The sequence below is a fragment of the Monopterus albus genome, unplaced genomic scaffold, assembly GCF_001952655.1.
Source record: "Monopterus albus unplaced genomic scaffold, M_albus_1.0 scaffold3.1, whole genome shotgun sequence".
Taxonomy (NCBI): domain Eukaryota; kingdom Metazoa; phylum Chordata; class Actinopteri; order Synbranchiformes; family Synbranchidae; genus Monopterus; species Monopterus albus.
In genome coordinates this window covers 2147168-2169664 of record NW_018127883.1, presented here as the reverse complement: position 1 = coordinate 2169664, position 22497 = coordinate 2147168, and the positions used below count along the sequence as shown (strand labels likewise).

General features: G+C 41.2%; 1 protein-coding gene across 3 annotated transcripts in view; it reads left to right on the top strand.

Annotated features, from left to right (window-relative positions):
- The first annotated feature begins 3518 nt into the window (after positions 1–3518).
- Positions 3519–22497, top strand: part of fmn2a (formin 2a) — a 33653-nt gene continuing 14674 nt past the window's right edge. For all 3 annotated transcript variants that reach the window (XM_020598145.1, XM_020598154.1, XM_020598165.1), the window contains exons 1-8: positions 3519–3917; positions 4960–7136; positions 7537–7700; positions 10908–11060; positions 12365–12978; positions 13511–13652; positions 17377–17464; positions 20785–20846. In XM_020598145.1, coding sequence (XP_020453801.1) covers positions 4985–7136; positions 7537–7700; positions 10908–11060; positions 12365–12978; positions 13511–13652; positions 17377–17464; positions 20785–20846 — 3375 coding nt within the window. In that variant the 5' untranslated portion in view covers positions 3519–3917; positions 4960–4984. The remainder of the gene's footprint in view (positions 3918–4959; positions 7137–7536; positions 7701–10907; positions 11061–12364; positions 12979–13510; positions 13653–17376; positions 17465–20784; positions 20847–22497) is intronic.

The following is a 22497-nucleotide window of genomic DNA, read 5'->3' as shown; positions in this document are numbered from 1 at the left end:
TCTTTGTTATATTGCAGCCATATGCTAAAATCATTTAAGTTCATTTTTTCCTCATTAATGTACACACAGCACCCCATATTGACAGAAAAACACAATGTTTGACATTTTTGCAGATTTATTAAAAAAGAAAAACTGAAATATCACATGGTCATAAGTATTCAGACCCTTTGCTCAGTATTTAGTAGAAGCACCTTTTGAGCTAATACAGCCATGAGTCTTTTTGGGAATGATGCAACAAGTTTTTCACACCTGCATTTGGGGATCCTCTGCCATTCCTCCTTGCAGATCCTCTCCAGTGCTGTCAGGTTGGATGGTAAACGTTGGTGGACAGCCATTTTCAGGTCTCTCCAGAGATGCTCAATTGGGTTTAAGTCAGGGCTCTGGCTGGGCCATTCAAGAACAGTCACAGAGTTGTTGTAAAGCCACTCCTTCGTTATTTTAGCTGTGTGCTTAGGGTCATTGTCTTGTTGGAAGGTGAACCTTCGGCCCAGTCTGAGGTCCTGAGCACTCTGGAGAAGGTTTTCGTCCAGGATATCCCTGTACTTGGCCGCATTCACCCTTCCCTCCATTGCAACCAGTCGTCCTGTCCCTGCAGCTGAAAAACACCCCCATAGCATGATGCTGCCACCACCATGCTTCACTGCTGGGACTGTATTGGACAGGTGATGAGCAGTGCCTGGTTTTCTCCACACATACCGCTTAGAATTAAGGCCAAAAAGTTCTATCTTGGTCTCATCAGACCAGAGAATCTTATTTCTCACCATCTTGGAGTCCTTCAGGTGTTTTTTAGCAAACTCCATGCAGACTTTCATGGGTCTTGCACTGAGGAGAGGCTTCCGTCGGGCCACTCTGCCATAAAGCCCCGACTGGTGGAGGGCTGCAGTGATGGTTGACTTTCTACAACTTTCTCCCATCTCCTGACTGCATCTCTGGAGCTCAGCTACAGTCATCTTTGGGTTCTTCTGTACCTTTCTCACCAAGGCTCTTCTCCCCCGATAGTTCAGTTTGGCCGGACGGCCAGCTCTAGGAAGGGTTCTGGTCATCCCAAATGTCTTCCATTTAAGGGTTCTGGAGGCCACTGTGCTCTTAGGAACCTTAAGTGCAGCAGAATTTTTTTTTTGTAACCTTGGCCAGATCTGTGCCTTGCCACAATTCTGTCTCTGAGCTCTTCAGGCAGTTCCTTTGACCTCATGATTCTCATTTGCTCTGACGTGCACTGTGAGCTGTAGGGTCTTATATAGACAGGTGGGTGGCTTTCCTAATCACGGTCAATCAGTATAATCAAACACAGCTGGACTCAAATGAAGGTGTAGAACCATCTCAGGGATGATCAGAAGAAATGGACAGCACCTAAGTTAAATATATGAGTGTCACAGCAAAGGGTCTGAATACTTATGACCATGTGCTATTTCAGTTTTTCTTTTTCAATAAATCTGCAAAAATGTCAAAAATTCTGTGTTTTTCTGTCAATATGGGGTGCTGTGTGTACATTAATGAGGAAAAAAATGAACTTAAATGCGTTTAGCATATGGCTGCAATATAACAAAGAGTGAAAAATTTAAGGGGGTCTGAATACTTTCCGTACCCACTGTATATATTTGTAATATGTCAATGAAAGCCAGGACAAAAACTATTTTGTATTCACAAGCTTCTACATTGTACTGATTTGACCTGCCATCTTCTTGACTGGCATGTGCTTTTATCAGAACTTCTGTATATTGCTTTTCTACATGGATATAGCTTTCTTGTGTCTGATGGAATATAAACCATTCTTAAATTGTGCTCTTACTTTCAGTCAACAGAAATCTGTTATTTTTGTGATATTCATCTTTGGTTTTCTAGTTATTCCTGAGATTTTGAGCCAGTTTGAAAATTATTCTTTTGATGAATTGAGTTGTGAATATTCTGTGTGGCACCACAGTCGGTGAACTGCTGTTGTGTTCAATGTGATTGTTGTGGTTTTTATGGTGGAGACAATAAGTGCATTGGTTGTGTTTTATGTACTTGCAGTTTCCTGTCAAGAGTAATGATTGTACAATGATAATATTTTGTTTGTGTACATTTGGGTATTTCTGACTTGATACACAGTGATTGCACACACACACAAAGATGTTCATTTATAAACATGTGTTTTGATTTTACATTATCTTTGACATTTGTACAAAATGATGCATCCAAGGAACTTTTTGTAAGAGATGTCCGTCTTTGGTACAGTAGAGAAATGGCGGCCTCTAGTGGTCACATGTATCACTGTAAATACTGTATAAGACAGGAAATGTATCCCAATGTGCCAATATGAAGACAAAAATGACAAATTTTCTCAAAATTGCAAAAATTATTTATACTTTTAGCCTGTTTGATTTCATGACTTGATGACTAATTATTCAATTAAATTTAGATTTGAATATCTATTTGGCATGTTAACAAATGGCCACATTTACTGACAGTTGTTTTTGTATTCAAAAAATGGGGGGTGGTGTTGTATACCAACAAAAGATGCCAAATAATGCAAGGATTCTCATTTATATTTGTAATGCACATTGTTATTCTTATCATAAGTAGATAGTTTTTATATTGTTGCCACACCCATACGGTCAATATGAATATTGTACAAAAAGACGCACAGGATATACTATAATATGAACATGACAGAATGAGTATGTTGGATTATGTTGGATGCAATGAACATACATAATGTTATGATTTGTGCTATATATAAAAGATATGTAAAAAAAAAAAATCTCATGCCTGTAAACAGTGGATATTTTATCTGCTTTCAACACAATGTGCTCCAGTGTCATAATACATTCATCAGAATATGCGATTTTTGTACTTCAGTATTGGGGAAACTACCAAAATGGTAAACACAAACATTTAGTTACATTTCAAGTATGCCAATCATATTCATATTTCAAGTCAATAAACAAACAGGACAAAAAAAATATCTGTTTTTGTATCACACGTCAAGACTGTAATTCACCTGGAATGAATGCTTTTTATTGAGCATTGCCTTGCCTTACAGTGGCATTATTACTGTACACGATGTCACATTTGAGACCTGGTTTAAACTGTACCCCCTGAGCAGCCAAGTAGACCAGTTTTAGGCTTTTCAGCAATGGATAATCAGGATGGGGTGAGTAATTTTTATTTTATTTTTGAAAGCTTAGCATTATATCTGAAGTCAGTATTCTGCCCTGAATGCCAAAAGTCGAGTCATCAGTTATTTGTAAGGGGAATATTAATTATATAATCAATTAACATTAAGTATTAAAATGTTAATATTAATTCTAACCTCTTCCCATTCTCATAATGTGTAAAAGTCAAACAACAGAGATCTTTGCTGAGGTGGAAAGACCCTTTTTTTATTACTTCGATATTTTGTAATTGAATCATACTGTATTCACTCTACTCAGAAAGCTGCAGGTGTGTGAATGAGAGGTTAAGGCCGCTGACTCACCTGGTAAGAGTTACAGCTGGAGCTCGTTTGTTGATTGGTGGGATGGGCATAAAGCTGCAAACAGGTTTCAACAAACCAAACGTGGAAAACACTCTTCAATTTGATACTGCGTAAGAAGTCTCGTTATTTTATGATTTCTTACCTTAGAGTCTCGCAACCTGTCTGACACTAACATTAGCGCCGAGTGTGTGAGTTTAAGCTGAAACTGATCAAACGGAAGTGAGGTCGTTGACTGCCTTACAGTTCTGCCTGTTCCCACGATGAGGCCCGATGAAGTTAGTGAGGGGAGTCTCAGACAGGGCTAATGGGACCAGGCCAAAGACGAAGACATGTGATGATGAAGACATGTGATGATGAAAACAAACTTCATGTGACCCATGGCTAATGAGCGGCTCATAAAGACACCCAATTGTGTTTTCTTCAGTCAGTGCGGAGTTGCTGAGGAGAGCCCACCAGTCAGGCAAGTACACAGACATTTGATATATAATTTATTATTCAAAGGGATTTTCTGATGTTTATTCTGCTCTAAAGTGATTACATGATGTGTTTTTACCAAGAACAGACTACAACATGCTCTTAATACGCAACAGGAATGAACTTTTATCAGCGTTCAGTGTTTTTTCTCCCGTTTTAATAATGACTCATTTCAAGAATGCATGTCACTTATTTGTATGTAATTAGTTTCAACCACTTAGTATGCATAGTTACTTTAAACTGAATCTGAACCTCTAAATAAGTGTTAAAGGGCTGAACTCTGACTGCGCCACACCCGCAGACATTAATCAGGCTGATCCATAGATGCGCAATTACATTGATGTCCTTGACAATTGATTTGATATGATCTGACTTAATTACCATTATTACGGTTAGGTGCCTTTTTCACCATTATTTGATCATTAGCTTAATTAATAAAATTTTGGAAAATAGTGAAAAATGTCCCAGAGCCCATCAATTGTACAAAACCCAAAGATATTAAGTTTCTCATAGAAGAAAACCAGCAAATATTCACATTTGAGGAAACTAAAACCACAGTTTTTGCTTGAAAAAGGACAATGTTCAAAACTGGTTCTAATAAACTATAGTTTGGGTGCTATTTAATTTTATGTAACTCAACTGAGTAATCATTTCAGCTCTGTCAATTTTATGTATGTTGTGTAATTGATGGTGTCAATTTCACTTTGTTTCCTTTGTTTGCACCAGCAGGGTCTAATGAATCTCAGCCTAGCTTTTCCCAGATCCACTCAGATGCCCCTGACTGGGAAATCAAATTGTTTTTAAATGTACTGTAAGGGACAGATGCATTATAACAAAGTGCAAAAACATGTAATGGATAAAGGATCAGAAATGTATTGGATTTTTTTTCTTCCCCAATAATCAAAGCAAGAGAAGTTTATGATCACTGTTTGCAGAAAACAGACATGATGTATTGCGTTAGCTTGCACTCGTCTTCTACTCTGACTCTACTAAGAACAGTGTCTTTTTTTTCCCCCTTTTTACTTCAGCCTCTGTAGATCATTTCAACCCTAGATGAAGTGCAGGATGCAGACTATTAAGACGGTGGAGACCCAAGTGCCCTTTCTGAAGGAGAGTTCCTTCATTCCCGCTTTCAAAGGCAGGAGGAAGAGCAGCATCACCAACCTCCTCTGTAAACCGCACTCACTCCTTAATCAACACCACCAGCAACAACAATGTATTTTAGAGCATCAGCAGCATCCTAAGCAATTTCTTCCCCCTTCAGTTGAAAATGAACAAGGGCAGTGCGCTCGGGAGCATCAGTGGCTTGTGTGTTTGACCAGCAGCCCGTTATGCAAGACAGCTGAGTGTGCAGGAGCAGATGGGGATAGAAAGGAGGAGCAGAAAGAGGGGAAGGATCAGATAATACACGGGGCTGTGCCAGGGATGGAGGCAGAGCTGCGAGTGAGTGCTTGTGAGCCTGTGGCTGTTAGTGCCAGTCTCCTCCTCCTTTCAGCATCAGTGGTGCTGGGGGAGCCAGCATCATTCTCACAGCTGCCTCTGACTGTTGTGGGCAGACAGCAGGGTTTAGGCAGATTTGAAACAGCTCTGACTGACAGAGGACCAACATCAATAGCAGCCCAGGGGGAAGACCAGCATGCCCAGCCTCGACCCAAGCAGCAGGGCCTGTTAGCCAAGGGTGTCCGCCTGATCAGGAACATGGGGAATTCGGACACAAAGCAGAAAAGAGGAGGAGGAAGTGGTGGAGCAGCAGGGGATGTTTCCTGTGATGGTGATATTGATGAGAGACATGCAGACAAAAAATCTAAAAAGTCCCAGAGTAAGATAAGTAAAGGAGGGGGCAGTAGTGGTAAGAAGAAATCAGGGTCCAAGAGTTCTGTGTTTTCTGGTATAAGGATCAGGAAAAAGGCAAAAGGATTGGCCGTGGATGACACGTTGGAAGGTGGGAATGCAAGGCTGAAACCCAGTGCAGAGAGCCTGTCAGCTGACGACAAGGGCATGCTATCAGATGTCGAGGGCAATCTAAGCTATTTGACCGGAGACAGTCACCAATCTGTGCTGGATGAGACTGGCCAGAAGACGAGCTCAGAATCGGACCCTGACCTATATAGTTTTTACTCGGCAGCAGCTGAAAATGAAGATCTCTTCTTTGACATCCAACAGGCCGTGAAAATCAAATGTGTGTCTAGTGAAAGCGTACTGGAAACGGTGACTGGCTACTTAACTGAAATGTTGACCACTGAGGGAAACAAAGCCCCTGAGCAGGTAGTATCTCCCAAGTTATTTAATCTGGATAAGGGAATTGTCTGTCCCCGCATTAGTAGTGAAAGTGTAGCTGAAGAACTTGGCACGGAGTATAAGAAATTTGAGAACGAAAGTCATGACCTACCCATATCTAGAAATTCATCAGGTCCAAGCTCCCTGAGTGAGAGTGGTCCAGACACAGAGGGTAGCAGCAGCCTTCCCCCAAAAACAAACAGCACATATAGCTTCCCTGACACTACAACCACCACCACCTCATTCGAGAGTGCTGAGGAGCCCCAGGATGAGCTGCTCTTCCAGCATAGTCAAGGTAGTCTGGCTGCACAGAACTCTTGTGTGCCGGGTTCTCACTTGTATCCCATGGTGGCAGGGCCAATGGGGGCTCACAAAAGTGCAAGCAGCGAGGACTTGTCTAAGGAGAGGGTGGAGGAAAAGGAAACCACGAGATGGGACTTGTTCCTGAAAAGGCGGAAGAGTAGTTTTTCTTTTGGCCAGCTAACAGACAGCGTTGCGGTTCCTGAGTGTAGACGGGCTTCCTCCAGTTCCTCTTCAACTGTTAAATTCTACCCTCCAGTCCTCCCCTCCTATGTTAAGACCACCACCAGACAGCTCAACTCTCCAGTTGGCTCACCCATCACCAGTCCCTATGCACCCAGGAAAACAGATGCCACCACTGCTTCAGTGGAATCCAGTGGGGCCCAGGGTTTCGGGGTACGCAAACAACGTTCCTGCTCCATTGCTGGGCCCATCGGTGTGTCTGCAGACTGGATCCCAGACCTGGATGAGCTAAGAAGAAGGAATGACGGCAGAGCCAAATTTCCAGAGCAGCCGACATCATTGAGTAGTTACACAGGCGGGATTTACTGGACATTGGGTGCCAGGAGAGCGCAGTATGGACGGCAGGCCTGTACAACTACAGAACCCCACCTGGATGTCTTCTCTGGTGAGTCACATATGAAACAGGTGTCTGAACTGTTGCCACACAAACATCTATCATTCATGTTGTAGTTTTTGACTAATGAAAATTGTAGTTTCAAAACTGGTATTATGAGATTAGTATTGTGTGTTAATGTATCTTTAACTTCATTTAGCTTTTTTTTTTTTTTCCCCACTACTGAATTAACACCATCTCATCACCCCCCATGTAAATGGTGTGAACAGAGTTTACACGTGGAGGTGTTTAATTATCACATCTGAAACCACTCTAGACTTTATCATATCTAAAAATAAGTAATTATCAAAGCAATAATCAGGATTCATTTATCTTTACATCCATAGAAAATGAAGCTCTCTGTTCTCCAGACCACTTTCATTTTTGTACTTCATCTCACTTCTATTCTCAGGTCATGCTCTGTTGGACAGGCTGTGTATGCACCATGGTGATGGGTCTACAGAAGAGGAGGCGAAGGAACTGTGTCAGCGAATGCTGGCCCAGGGTCTGCTGCAGCCCTTCGGCGATAGTACTGCAAAAGTCCGTGGTGACAGCACTGGCTCAGTGGTCTTTAATGTAAGAGCTTTCTCTTCAGTCTGTCATCCTGTTCATTTTTCTAAAATGACAGGACTTTTGTTCACCATAGAAGCGGCTTTTTTTTTGGTGGGGGGGGGGGGGGGGGAGTGATTCATTTTTACTATAGGGGACATACAGTATTTCAGTGTTTAAAAACTCAAAGGTCAGTGTCACACTTTGAGAGACATTAACTGCAGCAGCACAGCTCCAGTTTTGATTAAACTGTAGTCATTTGTGTTGCAGCATGTTGGTGTTTCGCTCTAATTTACATTTCTCACATTGTTTTTATAGCAGTTCATTGCCTGCAGATAGTATAACATGGACTGATAAGCAAAAGAGCATGTGCTTATAAGATGAGATGTTCAAAGAATGTAGCACCAAGTCATCTGCAGTTACCAACTTGGGCACAGTTTGTGCTAAGCTTATCCCAAGTGTTTTTCTGCATTTACTGCTGTTACTCCAATTCATCCCAGATATGGTATATTATCTGAAGAGCTGTGATGCATGTGGTCAGGGTGACTATACCAACGTTGATTCAATTAATCTTTAATTCCACATTCTAGTAATTTGTTGCTTACACAGATCTCATGTACATTGCATTCCCATCTGTTTTTATCATTATTTTTAGCCAACACAGGATTGTGATTATAGATGGCTATGTCTGTCACACCATTACTTGGTCTAGACTGATCTATTGCAATGAATGATTTGCCATGGAACATTATACAGAAATTCCCCCACAGAAGGAATCCTGCTTGATATGCGATTCCCTCGACGGTTCATCTAATATTGTCAACAGGTCAAAATTTTAGTTTGTCCAGTACTTTAATTCATCATCATACCTGCAAAACTACATACATTCCTGTTGGCCTTGGCTACATTTTGTTTTGTACCAATTAGTACTGAAAATGCAAGTATGGTAACAATGTAAGATGGTTTTCAGAGTAAATATTGCCTATTAAATATTTGCATTGTCATTATGAGCATGTGGATGCTCTTATTTAGTTCAAAGCATTGTTGCTGCAGGGCTTGTTTTTTGTGTTGAATGCCAACATGCACGGTGCACTTCCCCTGCAGACAAACATGCATGAACACTACGTGCATACCAAAATACAAACGGACAAAAGCCAGATTTTTCACCAGGCCATGCAGTCTCAAGATGATTAATGCAAATCGCTCAAATTGAGTTGCAATCACAATATCCAGAAAAACAGTCTTTGTGTACAATTCTGCCAATGGTCACAGCATGTTTTTTAAAATCAAGCATTCATATGTACAAAAGGAAAGCCTGTGATGCACATCTGGATTAATAGCAGTCTCTTTGACACACACTCAGTCACAAATAAATACAAACACACACAAGCATTTATGCTTGCGTAAACCATCTGCTGACTGTTATGTAATAACTCCACGTGCTTTGGGCTCAGGCTGCTCTTCCTGAGCAGAAAGCTCCCATTTCAGGATTGGACACAAACTCTTGGCTGCTATTCTTCCCCCCATGTCCCACACTATTCAGCTTGACTAAGAACAACCCTTGCTGTTGGAGCTTCCATCTGACAGCTAATCATCAAATTTCGTCTTTGCTTTTCTGAAACATCGCAACTGAAACCCCTGTAATATCCCCAAGCTTTATTCACTTCCTTTTACTGTTAAATTCTGCCTTGAAATCAGTCACTTACTGCATCACCTCTTCTTTTTCCATCTTGCTTTCCTTTTATTTCCACCCTAATCTCTGATCTGCTATTTGTACTCTGCTAGCTAAATATGGTAGTGTATCCCATTTCATTTGTGGGTTTTTTCCCCTTCCCCTGGCATGAACAAATGCAAGTGATTCATTTATTTTTCTGCATATGCCTTGAAATTAAATCCTCATCACCTTCATTCAGTCCAAAAATGGGGTTAGTGATTTATGAACTCTGTATAAATTGTCATCCTTTTTTAGTTGAGTGGCAAAGGTTCATCACTCTGGCATGTTTTGTACCTTGTCTATTGTTGCCTGTACATTAGATTATGGGTTTTGTCCTAAGTAAAAGCCTCAATCAATATAGGTCAAGTTTAAATGGGAAATGTAGGGCCTTGGGGGGAACAAAATGTCCTGTGTGCTCAGACATTATGCATCTTTACACAAATTTCTGATCTCACTTAACCTCTAGAGTCCCTGCGTCCTCATATGAGGACCGCACAGCTTGGGTTTCCAAAGCTCAGGACTCTAGAGGTTATGTTACCCGCTTCACACTGAAGCATAGTAACATGTAGTGTGTCACTGTGTGACCATCTCTACATGCCATTTTCCTGTGAAATAATTACGGGGGGGGGGGGATGCAAAGCACAAGAAGTATTTAGCAAAACAAAGTTCAAATTATTCGGAATAACTTGTACCTTTTTGAAGGAACAAGCGCCATTTTAAATTTCCCACGTTCACCCTTGCACTGCTCAGAGCACACACAGAGCACTCAGAATGAGCCTCAGTCTTTTGGGTGTTTGTCATCTTTAGACACCTTAACTACTCAACACAATATGAATAGTAATATGCAAATTCTCAGATTGTAATTGGTTGCTTGAGGTGATTAGGAAGGTACTGTTTGAGGAACATGACTTGCTGTTGATTAAAAGGATTATGCAGTTCTTACCTTTTGAACCTGTTACACAGGTTAATAAGCAATTCTAGATTAGCATTGTTTGCCTCAAGAGATTGACAAGATGTGCAGCTGTGACTGTAGAGTGCCATCTTTTATTAACTACTTAAAAATAAGAGACCATGTCAAAGTAAGCCTGTGGTTGCTTACTATATCAAGACATCTTGAAGGCAGAAATTCATGCAAATGTCAGCAGTTAATGTGTTTTTGTTAAATGCGGACAGGACAGGTTAAGTTTAAAACAAAAATATGCTTAGCCCTCAAAGTTATAGTCATTGTTTTACTTTTAAGTTGTACAAATAGCCTGATATTTTGAGGCACTAGATGGGGAGGGCTTTGACTAGAGTTTATCCTCAGGTGTTGTCACACTCAAACTTTGCTTAAAAAAATGCTTTCACTTATCTCATTTCCCTGGGGGGAACTTGCTAACCTTTTTAAATATAGTGTATTCAAAATATATTTACACTGTATGCTTTCTACAGCAGGTACTAATCCTCTGAGGGAACGCAAACATCTGAACTGGAATCTGATCTCATTTACCGTATGCACTTGTTTTCTAAACTTTGTACAGGAGGAGCAGCTGTACACCTGGGTAACTGTAGGGCTACCAGTGTCTGCCCACCTGTGGGAACTCTATGGGGGGCAAACCACAGGCAGAGTACAGGGCTTGAGATCCCCTTTGAATCAGTCATCCACCAAGACACCTGGCACTTCACACTCTCAGGTTGGTTGCATCTTCTTTTCATCTCTAAATATTGTCTGGTATGTTTGCTCTGTCTACACTCTGTGCACAGTGCTTACTTTGATTTATAGTAGAGCCTTTTGTTTTGCTAACACAGCATCTTTTTGTTTTGTGATCATTTGTCTGTGCCTTTCATTTTTAAACCTACAAACATTAAAATTGCAGGTTCCTTGCAAAGTACCGGCGTATTAAAACCAAATTATTGAAATAATAGATTCGGTAGCATTGTATAAATACAGTTTCTTGGAAGAACACTTACTAACTGTAGTTATTCCCCGCAATGCTACTATGTGGCTGACACTCTTTTGATTTACCCTTAAAGCCTCCTATTTCAGTGGAAGTCGCACATGAAAGGCGCACACAAAGAAAATATTACATTTTAAGCATACTCGGTGGTGTTCACACTAATAACGGGTTGAATGGAGATGTTAAAGGTTTTTCAAATAGTACAAAATTATGTAAAGAAATTTGCAAAGTGAGAATAGTATCTTGATGGAGAAGCTGAAGTAGTGAGAGTTGCACATTTGGATACACAGTACATTTAGTCTCTACAGGATTATCAAGACTCGGAAAATGTGTCGGATTTCAAAATAACATCTGAGTCAAATGTCAACTGTGTGACCTGTTGAGTACAGTGCATCTTTTGTCTCTCAAGTTGCTATGGATAAGCAGCATCAACTGCAAATAGTTGTTGTTGTTTTTTTGTCCACCAGAGGGCAGGCTTGTCTTGAAAGTCTAGTTGGTTTAATAATGAACCTCCCTGTTTCCTAGAAGACTAAATAAATGAACATTCTAAGAATCAACAATGTGACCACAACTGGGGAATGTGTACTAGTAGACACAAATGAGGCCCGACGAGACTCGCTGTCTCTGGGGTCAAATCTTTCGATATCCCCTCATCCTTGTTCTAACCAGCCTGGAGCCGGAGGTCTGGAGTCTAGACGTAATGCACATTCTTGACTCTTCTTTAGCTCATAGCTCTGTCATAAAGCTCCCTCAGTCTTACTACTTATGAAGCTTAATTTATTAAATGTGTTTATAATGTAATGGCAAATTTTCTCTGCTACTCAGCATTTAGAGGACAATTTGCTTAAAGACATTTACATGTCAGGAAAACGGCACAAACTCAGGTTTGTTAACCTTAATGTTAAGTAACTTTTGTTTGCCGACAGGCAGAAAACAGCAGTTTGAGGCCAAGTCGGTCATATTCAGAGGATGAAGGCTGTTGCATCCCTCAGCTTGAGAAGATTATTGATGACCTGCGGATTAAAATTGATGTGTTACAGGGCCAGCAGGCTTCCTTGGCAAAGGGCAATGGGGATGATAGGGGAGCTCTGGGTGAAGCCCACCAAAAGACCCCACCGATGAGAGGAGGAAGACTGGGAAAGATGAACCAGGAGGTGTCTGTTCAAACCTCACCTGTGGAGGACAGGTTTAGGTTTGACCTGCCTTTCAACAGAGGATTGGGCAGCATGTCCTCCACTGTTTCATCCTCCATCACAGAATCTACACAGAACTTTGTCTGCACATGCCAGCAGAGGCAACAGAGCAGCACCCATCCAGCTCCTCCACCTCCACCACCACCACCACCACCACCCATTCCCTCTTTGTTTTCTGGAGGTATGCCCCTGCCACCACCTTTAACAGGAGGTGTCGCTCCTCCTCCTCCTCCTCCTCCTCCTCCCTTACCTGGGCTTGGACCTTGTCTACCACCACCTCCGCTACCGGGTATGGGTCCTCCTCCACATCTGCCTGGAATGGGCCCCCCACTTCCGCCACCACCCCCAGGCCCCATGCCCCCCATGATGGTCCAGGAAACTGCCCCTGGCAAGGCTCTGATGGAGCCCCCCAAGCCAATGAAGCCACTCTATTGGACACGCATACAGCTGCATGCTAAAAAGTAAGGTTATGCTGTATGAAGTACAGATAGACATGGATCATTTGCACAAAGGTATTCTCTGAACAGTAGAGAATTGAGAGGAAGCTTGTTCACTTAAGATAAAGATCGGCCACATGCTGTGATGCTAACCTTGTGGAAAATGAAAGTGATGCAGTCCAGGCATTGTGCTCAACAGTGAATTGACTTGAACCTGGTTTTCTTTCCTTAATAAGGCTTGGAAATTTGTAGTCGAGTAAAATGAAATTGTTGTTTAGAAACATGATTTACTTGCAAGTAAGGAACTTGATACTGAATATGATTTATTGGCCAATGGATTTGGCAAGTGCAAAACATTTATTCTGCAAAATGTGACAAATGAGTTCTCATAAAAAATCAGAGGACAATCTAGATGCCAAAAATGCCTGTTGTGATGAAGTAACACATGAATTACACTATAAAAGTGAACATGGCTGTACGTTTTCCAAACAATACCTGGCAGATTAGAGCTCGCCTACTTGCACCATAAATAATTCCTCTTTTCTCGTATCTTTAGACACACTGGCTCACTGGTGTGGGAGAAAATTGAGGAGCCAATTGTAAACTTTGAAGAATTTGTGGAATTATTCTCCAAAAGTGCTGTTAAAGAGAAGAAAAAACCAATTTCTGACACAATCAGCAAGTCCAAGGCCAAGCAGGTACAGTATGTTTTGTCTGTGTTCCTTTCGGTATGTATGTCCAGTATACTACATCTGTATTGGTTTATGAATACGTGTGTGTGTGTGCGTGCGCGCGCGCACATAGCCCCATGGGTCAGGGCTTTTCCCATCTTCCCCCTCGCTTCTCTGATGCCCTCTTCCTTTCAATTCCTCTTCACTGTTGTGGTCTGAGCTGCTTTGAGTGACGAGAGGAACTGCCTCAGCCAGACAGTTATGTGGTGTGAGCTCTGGCTCCCACCCGGCTCTCCTGTGACCGTCCAGTGGCATTGAGCCAATGTCTCGCTTGCGGTGAGGAAACTTCATAACAGAGAAGCTTGGGAGCTATGTTCTGTGATGTGGTTTGTCCCATTTTGCTTTCTGTATAACTTATTTTATAGACCGATTGTTTTCCTCTCCAGTGCCCATCGTTAAGCCATCAATCTGCAAGGCAAACATTTTGATTCACGTTTTAAAAATGCTTTAGTTAAGATTTTATGTTGATGTACTCTTTGCCTAAATAATGTTACCACAGGGAGGAATGGTGGGCTGATCCAATAGAACTGATCAATACTATATTTTCCCTGTGATGAAATGTTGGTATCAGCTGTGTTCACTGGTGGGAAATCATCTTAGTTTATGGGAAGTGATGAAATGAACCTTAACCCCAAAGAAGAAACTTTTCCAAGAAAGGTTCCAACTGAGTGAAAGTTGGACTTGCATCACATCAAGGAAAGTCTGTTTTAACAGAGCAGAGGACACTCACTCTGCTTGCAACAATGGTTGAAGTCCTCTAGCTTTAAAAATAAAAACAATCAATGTAGGTTGACTTTAGCATTTTCTGAAGCAACTTTACAAAACTTTTTTTTTTTTCCACTATTTCAAATGTTGTTTTTGCCATTCTCCAGTCTGTCTGCATTGCTTTTGCTTCTAGTTCTATATTTGTTGCTTTGATGGCATTACAAGTCTGAAAACAGCCCAGTGGAGTGTAAATGGAGATGAAGGGGCCTACCACTGGTGTCCTATAAACCCTGCCAGGTATTACCAAAGCTACTGTGTTGTCATCTACAGCAAGATAAATGACTAAGTGGGGGTGAGGAACATGCTAGAGATGCAGCCAAAAACTGTCAAAATAAATAAATGCGCAGGTTTGAGAGAAACCAAAAATTATATCATATATTTGAGCCTTGGCATCTGTAGTGTTATTGGTTTAATCTGTTCATGAGTTCACTTGTGTAATACCTCTGCCTTGTGCAGTGATTAGAGCATTTGGTTTTGAAAATACTGAGAACCAAGAAGCCCCTCTGTGTAGGATTATATGGCAACTAAATGTTGCTTTCAAATGTCCCTAGGGTCACTACTGTTTGTGGCAGGGGTTTGTTTTCTTTGGTACCACTAGATAATGTAGTCTTCAAATTGTACATATCTGAAGCATAATGTATAGATCAAAGGTTGAGCCTCTGAAAATTGATGCCCAAATTGTTTTTACTTGCCTAAATCCAGCAATTTTGCCACATAATACACTATTTGTTTTTTCTATTATGCATTAAATGCAGCTCAGTCATGAACCTTGCTCTGAGATTGCAGCTGAATATACAGTATGACAGTTTTACCAGGGAGAACCTCACCTTGCAGTTTTAATCCAATATAGCACAAATGTTAGTGACTGGAGTTTAGGAATTCATGGATGTAGCACACTGAGGGAGACTAGGGACAACCAGAGAGTGTCCTTTTGCTCTAAGACTTTTCCCTTGATATGATTTTCTAATGCAGTTGATGGAGCTTTAAATAAGTCTGCAACCACATCATGAAGAGGCCCATGTTGTGGTTGTACTGCTAAACTGTGAGAAACGAGAAGCAAATTGATGAGTTGTATTCATTCGATTGATCATTGCTGCATGATACTCTTTCGTGCAGATGTTCTCCGGCACTACAGTGCTGCTGAATATAATGAAGTCGCCAACAGAACAGAAACATAAGTAGAACTGTGACTGGAGCGAACCGGCTCATGAGGACTGGCCCCAGGCTTCAAGATGATCGATCACATCTAATTCTTGCAGCCCTTTTCATCCTTATGTTAAGCTCAATTGTTTTGCTGATGAGAAGGGACAAGCATCCTCCCTAAAGCTACTGCTAGCGAGCAGCTATGACGTCAGTAGTCGGCCAGTTTAAAGCCCTCTTCTGACATCAGTATCAGATGTGAAGAAACACTACCATCATCCAGTGTTGACCCTGCTGTCCATCACCAGAGAGGTTTAAAAGAGGAGCTGTCTTTTAGTGTATTCTGCTTTCCTTTTTTAGAGGCATGGTGAATGCAAAGCTGATTTATGTGATGTACAGTGCATCTGAAAGAGAAGAGTGTGAGCTTTTGTTTCATAGTTTGTGCGCAATCTAGCAGTTTTGACAAGTTAATTCTTTGAAAAGGGTTTTTTGTTCAAAAGAACGGTGTGGTAGAGTTTACATCAAGATTCTTTCATCTCAACAGATTTCTTGTACAGTAAACTAGTCAAGAGTTAATTTGTAAATGGAGTTCCACATATCTGTTTTCAGTGTTGATTAATCTAATTACAAAATGTACAAATGTCGAACAACTCTGTATTAAAGGCCATACTGGTGCACTAGAGATCATAAACGGATCAGAATAATAACTGTGATTAAGGGATATTCTTAAAGCAAAAACATGGATCTCACAGTTGTTGGCAAAAACACTGGAGTTTTCAGGGTTGTCTTGTCCTTTTAAAAAAGCAATTTTTGAAAATGTTCACAATTTCAGTAATTATAGTGGTTCATGGATCCAGCTGTGTTTCATTAAGTGAGTAAAGTAGCAAAGTGATTTGCTGTAATATCAGGGAGCTCTGCTAAATAGTAAACTAATGAACCCTGTGTAGTGTGACTTGAACCCGTTTGTCCATTTTTGAGTTGGGTCAGCTGATGAAACATGACTAATGGTGTATTCTCTGACTGCTCATAGCGCACTAACCCCAGGGCTCACGCGCTCACTGTTGAAGCCACTTGGCATCATATCTCCAACAGCCTGTCCCCTGAAGCTATTGTTGAGCAGGAAAAATCGAGACAGTCGGGTCCTAGTGATGTAACTTCCTGTGTGTTTGAAAGGTCTGTGGTCTTTGTGATCTGGTTTAGATGGAAACGTTCTGTCTGGATCACAGTAGGCTATGGGTTTCCTGTCCTGTCCCTTCACCGCTTGTTTTGCTACCCAACACACACGTCTGCTTACTCAGCTGAGCTGTGGTTCATAATGACCCCCTTGGATGCAGTTTTTCATGCATAATAACTCTATTCAACTCCTGGCTGTTTATCTAGTGGAAGGTTTTTTTTGTTTAGCAAATTTTGTTAATGTTGCAGCTTTGAAGACTTTTGATAGTGATTTTTAACAGTCCCTTCCTCTTTAAATATCTGAATCCACAGGATCATGTGCTGCTTAGTAAATAAGCCTCTTAAATGGTCTGCAAGTTTTTTAATTGCCTGCCTGAAAAATGTAGGAAATGGGGAAGAAATTGCCATAAAACCTCTAAACATAATTTTCCTAACATTTGTGGGTGAAAAGTCTTAAGATTTCCTCCAAAGAAACAAAGGGAAGTAATGTTCCTGTATTTTGTTTCCAGTCAATTAACCATTGTATCTGCGTGTGTGCATATTTGGAGTATTAACATCCTTGTCTTCTCGGCCTGATATAACCAAACTGCTCCCATCTTTTTGTATCTTTTAGGTGGTGAAGCTTTTGAGTAACAAGCGTTCGCAGGCTGTGGGAATTCTGATGTCCAGCATTCATCTTGATATGAAGGACATCTGCAATGGTAAGTGTTTATCATGTGCTTATGTGTCTGAGCTTATATAGGTACCACTCTTTGAAGAGTTCTTTGACTTATGGTGCAGTAAAATAGTACAATTCTGAACTGATGTCTGGACACTGCATGCTAGTGGTTATTATTAGGCACACGAGTAGCACAGCTCTATGTCACTCAGTTGATCCACCACTGCTCCAGACTAAATAAATGGGGTAGACTGTGATGAAAGGTTAGCATTCTCAAAACACCACCATGGGTATAGCCTTATAGAGATACTTGGCTGTATACTTTTAATCTTTTCTGGTGGGTCACAAAATGCATTTTGCATGAAAAGCAAGCCAAAAGCATTCTCAGTGAATTGGGTGCTTTACTTAAGTGACAGTGGCTTATGAACTGGGAAACAGCACTGTAAAAACAAAGGAAAAATTAAAAACGTACTAAATTAAGTGTACAAACATAAGATGAACAGTTGTATCGAATCCCACTCTGTCACCATCTTAAACGTTTTTGTTCACAGAATTCAAATGTTGGCCACAATATTGTTTCTGGAGAGCCGTTTATAAAATGCATGTTTTTAGTAAGACTGAGATCGTTTCCCCAGCCTAAACCTCCCTGAAGTAGTTGGCTTCAAGGCATCTCGGCTTCTGTTTTTCTTTGTTCTCATTTTGCATAATCTCTCTTCATTTTAACACCCACTTCTTGGTTCTCAGCAGCTTTCTCTTTCTGATGAGGTGTTACAGTCTTGTCTAAACGACTTTGTTAAAGTGAAGTCATTCAGGAGATGTTGATGGGAACAGACTGCCATCCTGTTTTACTTGCTCTCCAGTCTTCGCTCATCTATGTCTAAACACTCTTCCTCGTCTCTCTCTCCCTCGACATGTACAAGCTGGGTATGTTACATCAAAATATGTAGTACAGAAGCCATGGCTGGTACATTTTGTATGCTTAGCAGTAAAGTTGCTCTGTGGGACTGTTTCTTCTGCAGTATCTTCAAAGCATCTTGCGAGCAGAATTTTCTCTGACTCTGTCAGTCTTTAGTTCAGACATCTTAGGTCAAAGTGGGAGGGCAAGTGGGGGCCGCTCTCATCAGCACTGTCATTCATCTCGTATGTTAGGACAGATTTTGCCATCGTACATAATTAGTGCTGATTGGAAGCTTCAGTATATCATGGAGAATAAGGTGAAAGGGAAGACATCATGCTGGTTTAGTGAAGTACTTGTTAATAATATGTCCTTGTACTTCCCCCAGAACAGTGGGATGCCTACTGCTTCACACAGACAAAATAACCCTGGAAAGTTTTTTTTTGTTTGTTTTTTTCCACTGATATGCATTTTAATTGAAACGATTGTTAGGCATGAACATTTATAGCCTTAAAATACTTTTTCCATTAAGAACGATAAAAAAAAACCTTATTCCTGAACTGATCTCGTGTTCCTCTGTGCCATAACAGATTTAAGATGATTAAAGGATCTAAGAATTGTTTACATAAGAGGATTCATTCGTAAAAGCTTTTAAAAACTCCATTTCTGTGTAGTGAATCATTGTCTTCATCACACAATCAAGAGGAAATTAAACAATGACTAGCAAAGTGCTCATCACTCGGATCTCCGACTTAAAAGAAAAACAATTCCTGAATCACTGATTTCGATTGTATGTTTCATCATGGCTCAGTGAGAAGTCAACATTTTTTTTTTTTTCTTTTTTCCCTTGCAGCTGTTATTTGTTCTTAGACTTGGCCAACGTGGTGTTTGTTTCATAGGACGCTTTTCACGCAGCGTGTACTTCCTGTGAGGCTTTTGAGTGCCAAAGTATTGGGATGGTGGCTGCCATCACTGTGCTGGGGTTGAATGTGGTAGTCTGCCTCAGACCTTGGCAGATGGGTCTGGCTTTTGGTTATAAGAGGTCTGTGTCAGTGATGATACAACTTTCTTCCATGTCTTTTGCAAAAGCTGTCTCTAATCAGGCCAGCCAGCCAGACTCTGGTTAGTAATGAAAACCAAACCGGTTACAAGAGAAGAGTGCGAGATGCAGTAAAGGGAGAGTCGGAGAGAAGGAAGTTATTCTTGTGGTGGCTTTGGAAGAGGAGGCCATGTGGAGAGTTTAGAGAATGACAGCAAAATACAAGGAGAAGGAGGAGGGGATTTGCCCTTGTGGCACAGAAGTGAAGGGATTATAAAGACTACAGGGTTACATAAGGGAGAGAAAGCAATATCAAAGCTGAAAACATGACACACAACAGACTGGATCAATGCAACAGTTGCTGGAGGCTTTTTTTTTTTTTTTGCTTGCCTGCCTCTCAATTTTGTTTTTCTCATGATTTTTTATTTTTGTTTCTTGATCGTCTTCGGAAAGCTTAAGGAGTCGAGTCAAATTTAGTGTTCATATGAGGGGATGCAAAATGAACATTGTGCACATTGTTACTCCATGTTTTATTCCCTTTTGACATGAGCGTTTCTCTCTGTACCTCAATAGCAAATGGGTAGATGAAAACAATGTGAGTACTTTGGGGTGGCTGTGGCTCATGAGGGCAGTCGTCTCCTGACCAGCAAGTTGGTGGTTCGACTCCCGGTCTCCCCGCATGCCTAAGTGTCCCTGAGCAAGACACTGAACCCCGAATTGCTCCCGGTGGCTTGACTAGCGCTGGTGCATGGCAGCCTGTCATCGGTGTGTGTGTGTGTGTGAATGGTGTATGATCTTCTGTAAAGCGCTTTGGCCAGTGCAACACACTGTGAGAAAGCGCTATATAAAATGCAGTCCATTTACCATTTACTTTGGACATCCACAGCAAAATACATATATAGTGCTTCACTGGGTGATTGTGCATATAACACCTCAGCCTCACCACCACAGACCCCCGGGCTCTGTTTGTCTTTAAACATTTACTTTCAAAGGATTAATGCTCGCAGGCGCCAGGTCCTCGTGCCGAGACAAAAAGGCGACACCAGGAATTCAAACAATTCAAACACAGATCTTTGTACCTTTGACAGATTTCTTAGACCTCTGTATTTACGTTTTAGTCTGTGGCCCCTTGCATACTATCATGATAGCTGATAACTAAATCGCGGCACATGACACCCAATGTGAGCCGTGCACAGACTTTTGCCTTTGTCTTATGCCACCTTCAGCTGCAGAAAAGCAAAAACAATTTGATGTGGTGTTGAGCCACTGTTTGTGATTGTCAGTTCAGCCAAAGGAAACTGTTATCTAGAGGTTATAAAAGTGGAAGCCTGTTTGTGGTAGCTTCACGGCGTTCCATGAAGGCAGCAGAAAAATGCCATGATATGATCGTGTTACTATTAATCATGTCATCCTTGTTTCTCATCCACAGCTGTCCTAAATATGGACAATACTGTCGTGGATCTGGAGACTCTGCAAGCCCTTTATGAAAATGTGAGTATAACATAAGGCGGGGCTACTTGGAATCGGAGCTGTGTCTTTATGGTTAGAACAGTCCAAACATTTTTTTTTGTTTTTGTTTTTTTGTTTTTTTTAACTTTGCCACTTTTGGGGAGGATCAAGGCTCATGTGGATAGCTGTTTCAGTAGAGCAGTGAAAAGACAATATCACAAACTGAAACTCATTTCAGCTCTTTCCTGCCAGTGCTGAATCGTATAAATACACAATGTTGAGCAACAAACCCAGTACAATTATATAAAGTAACACACTGACAGCTCAGGCTGGTTTTGGTCATTTGGTCTGGGAAAACCTTTTTCCCAGACCAAATGATTTGCCTCTGCGGTTTGCAGTGAAAGTATCATTTTGGAACGGTTTGCTTGTGACAAATAGAATGATTTATGGTTACACATTTCATGCCATATGAGAATAACAGGCAATCATTTTATTATACAAACCATGATATCAACAAAATGGCAAATCATTCATCAGCTGTTAGTGTTGTTGTGTTTGGCTCTTGACTGTGGGTAAACTGTGAAACACCAGTTGTAATCCATCAAAAAACACCTTTCCAAGATGATCAAAAGCTAAACTTTTGTATACAGTGTAGGTGGGGGGAAATCTGTTTTGTAATTAAAATGGTGTCTATAAAATAAAGCAGCATCTCTTTTTCATACACTGCTTCACTGTAGGTGTATTTCTCTATGTAGACTTCTTCCGAAGTGCACCGAAGGAAGTGTGCATTAGATACTAAAACGGGCGAGCCACAGACCGTACTGGTATGTGTACTGTTTGGTGACAGAGCCAATCTTGGGTAGGCCTGTCTGCTGGCCTGGAGGGACACAAACACTTTTACATAGTAAACATGTGTTCTTCACACTGGAATTAATCAACTTGACTTTTATAATCTCATTGCGCAAAGGGACTGATAGTTAAGGAACTCCAGCATTTGGGCTGCACAGCTTCTCTTTAAAGTGTGTGGTTTTAAAGAAAGACCACCCTGAGTTTTACCAAGTGACTTGACCATATTGTATTATATAATATAAAAAATGAAGTCTTCAATACATCTCCATTTTGACTGAACAGTTCCTTGTACACAGTAAATACATTCATCAGCCATCAGTGACAGGACATCTCCCCTGGCCAATGGAGACAGTTCAGGACCTGATCAAAGTCAAGTCAGTAAATAACAGAACATGAAAATAGGCACGGTTTCCACATTTCTACTGTGAGATTCCTGTAAATTTCTTTTTTGGCACAGCTACACAGCAGCAGCTTGGACCTTTGACTGCTACAGGCATATATTAATAATGTTGATCATGGGAATGCGACAGAGGCTTGAGATGAGCTGTGGTTATGAATCAGTGTGTTGTAACTGAGGAGCAAAAGTCTTCTAACCTCTCCGCTCACCCCGAGACTTTAAGCCCTCTCTCTTTCTCCCCCTTATGGCCGTAGGCTATGTTATTGAGTGGAGGAGCCAAATTGTTTCTTTTGTATTGCAAGACTCCATCCTGTCTGTGGGTCTCCAGCCCCCTAAACCACAGTTGGCAGCACAGTCGGTCTGTCTTGAGGAATGCGAGGGGCTTCTAATGGTTACACCCTCAGTTACTGTGCTAGGAGCTAGATCACACACTGCTCTCCTTCACTC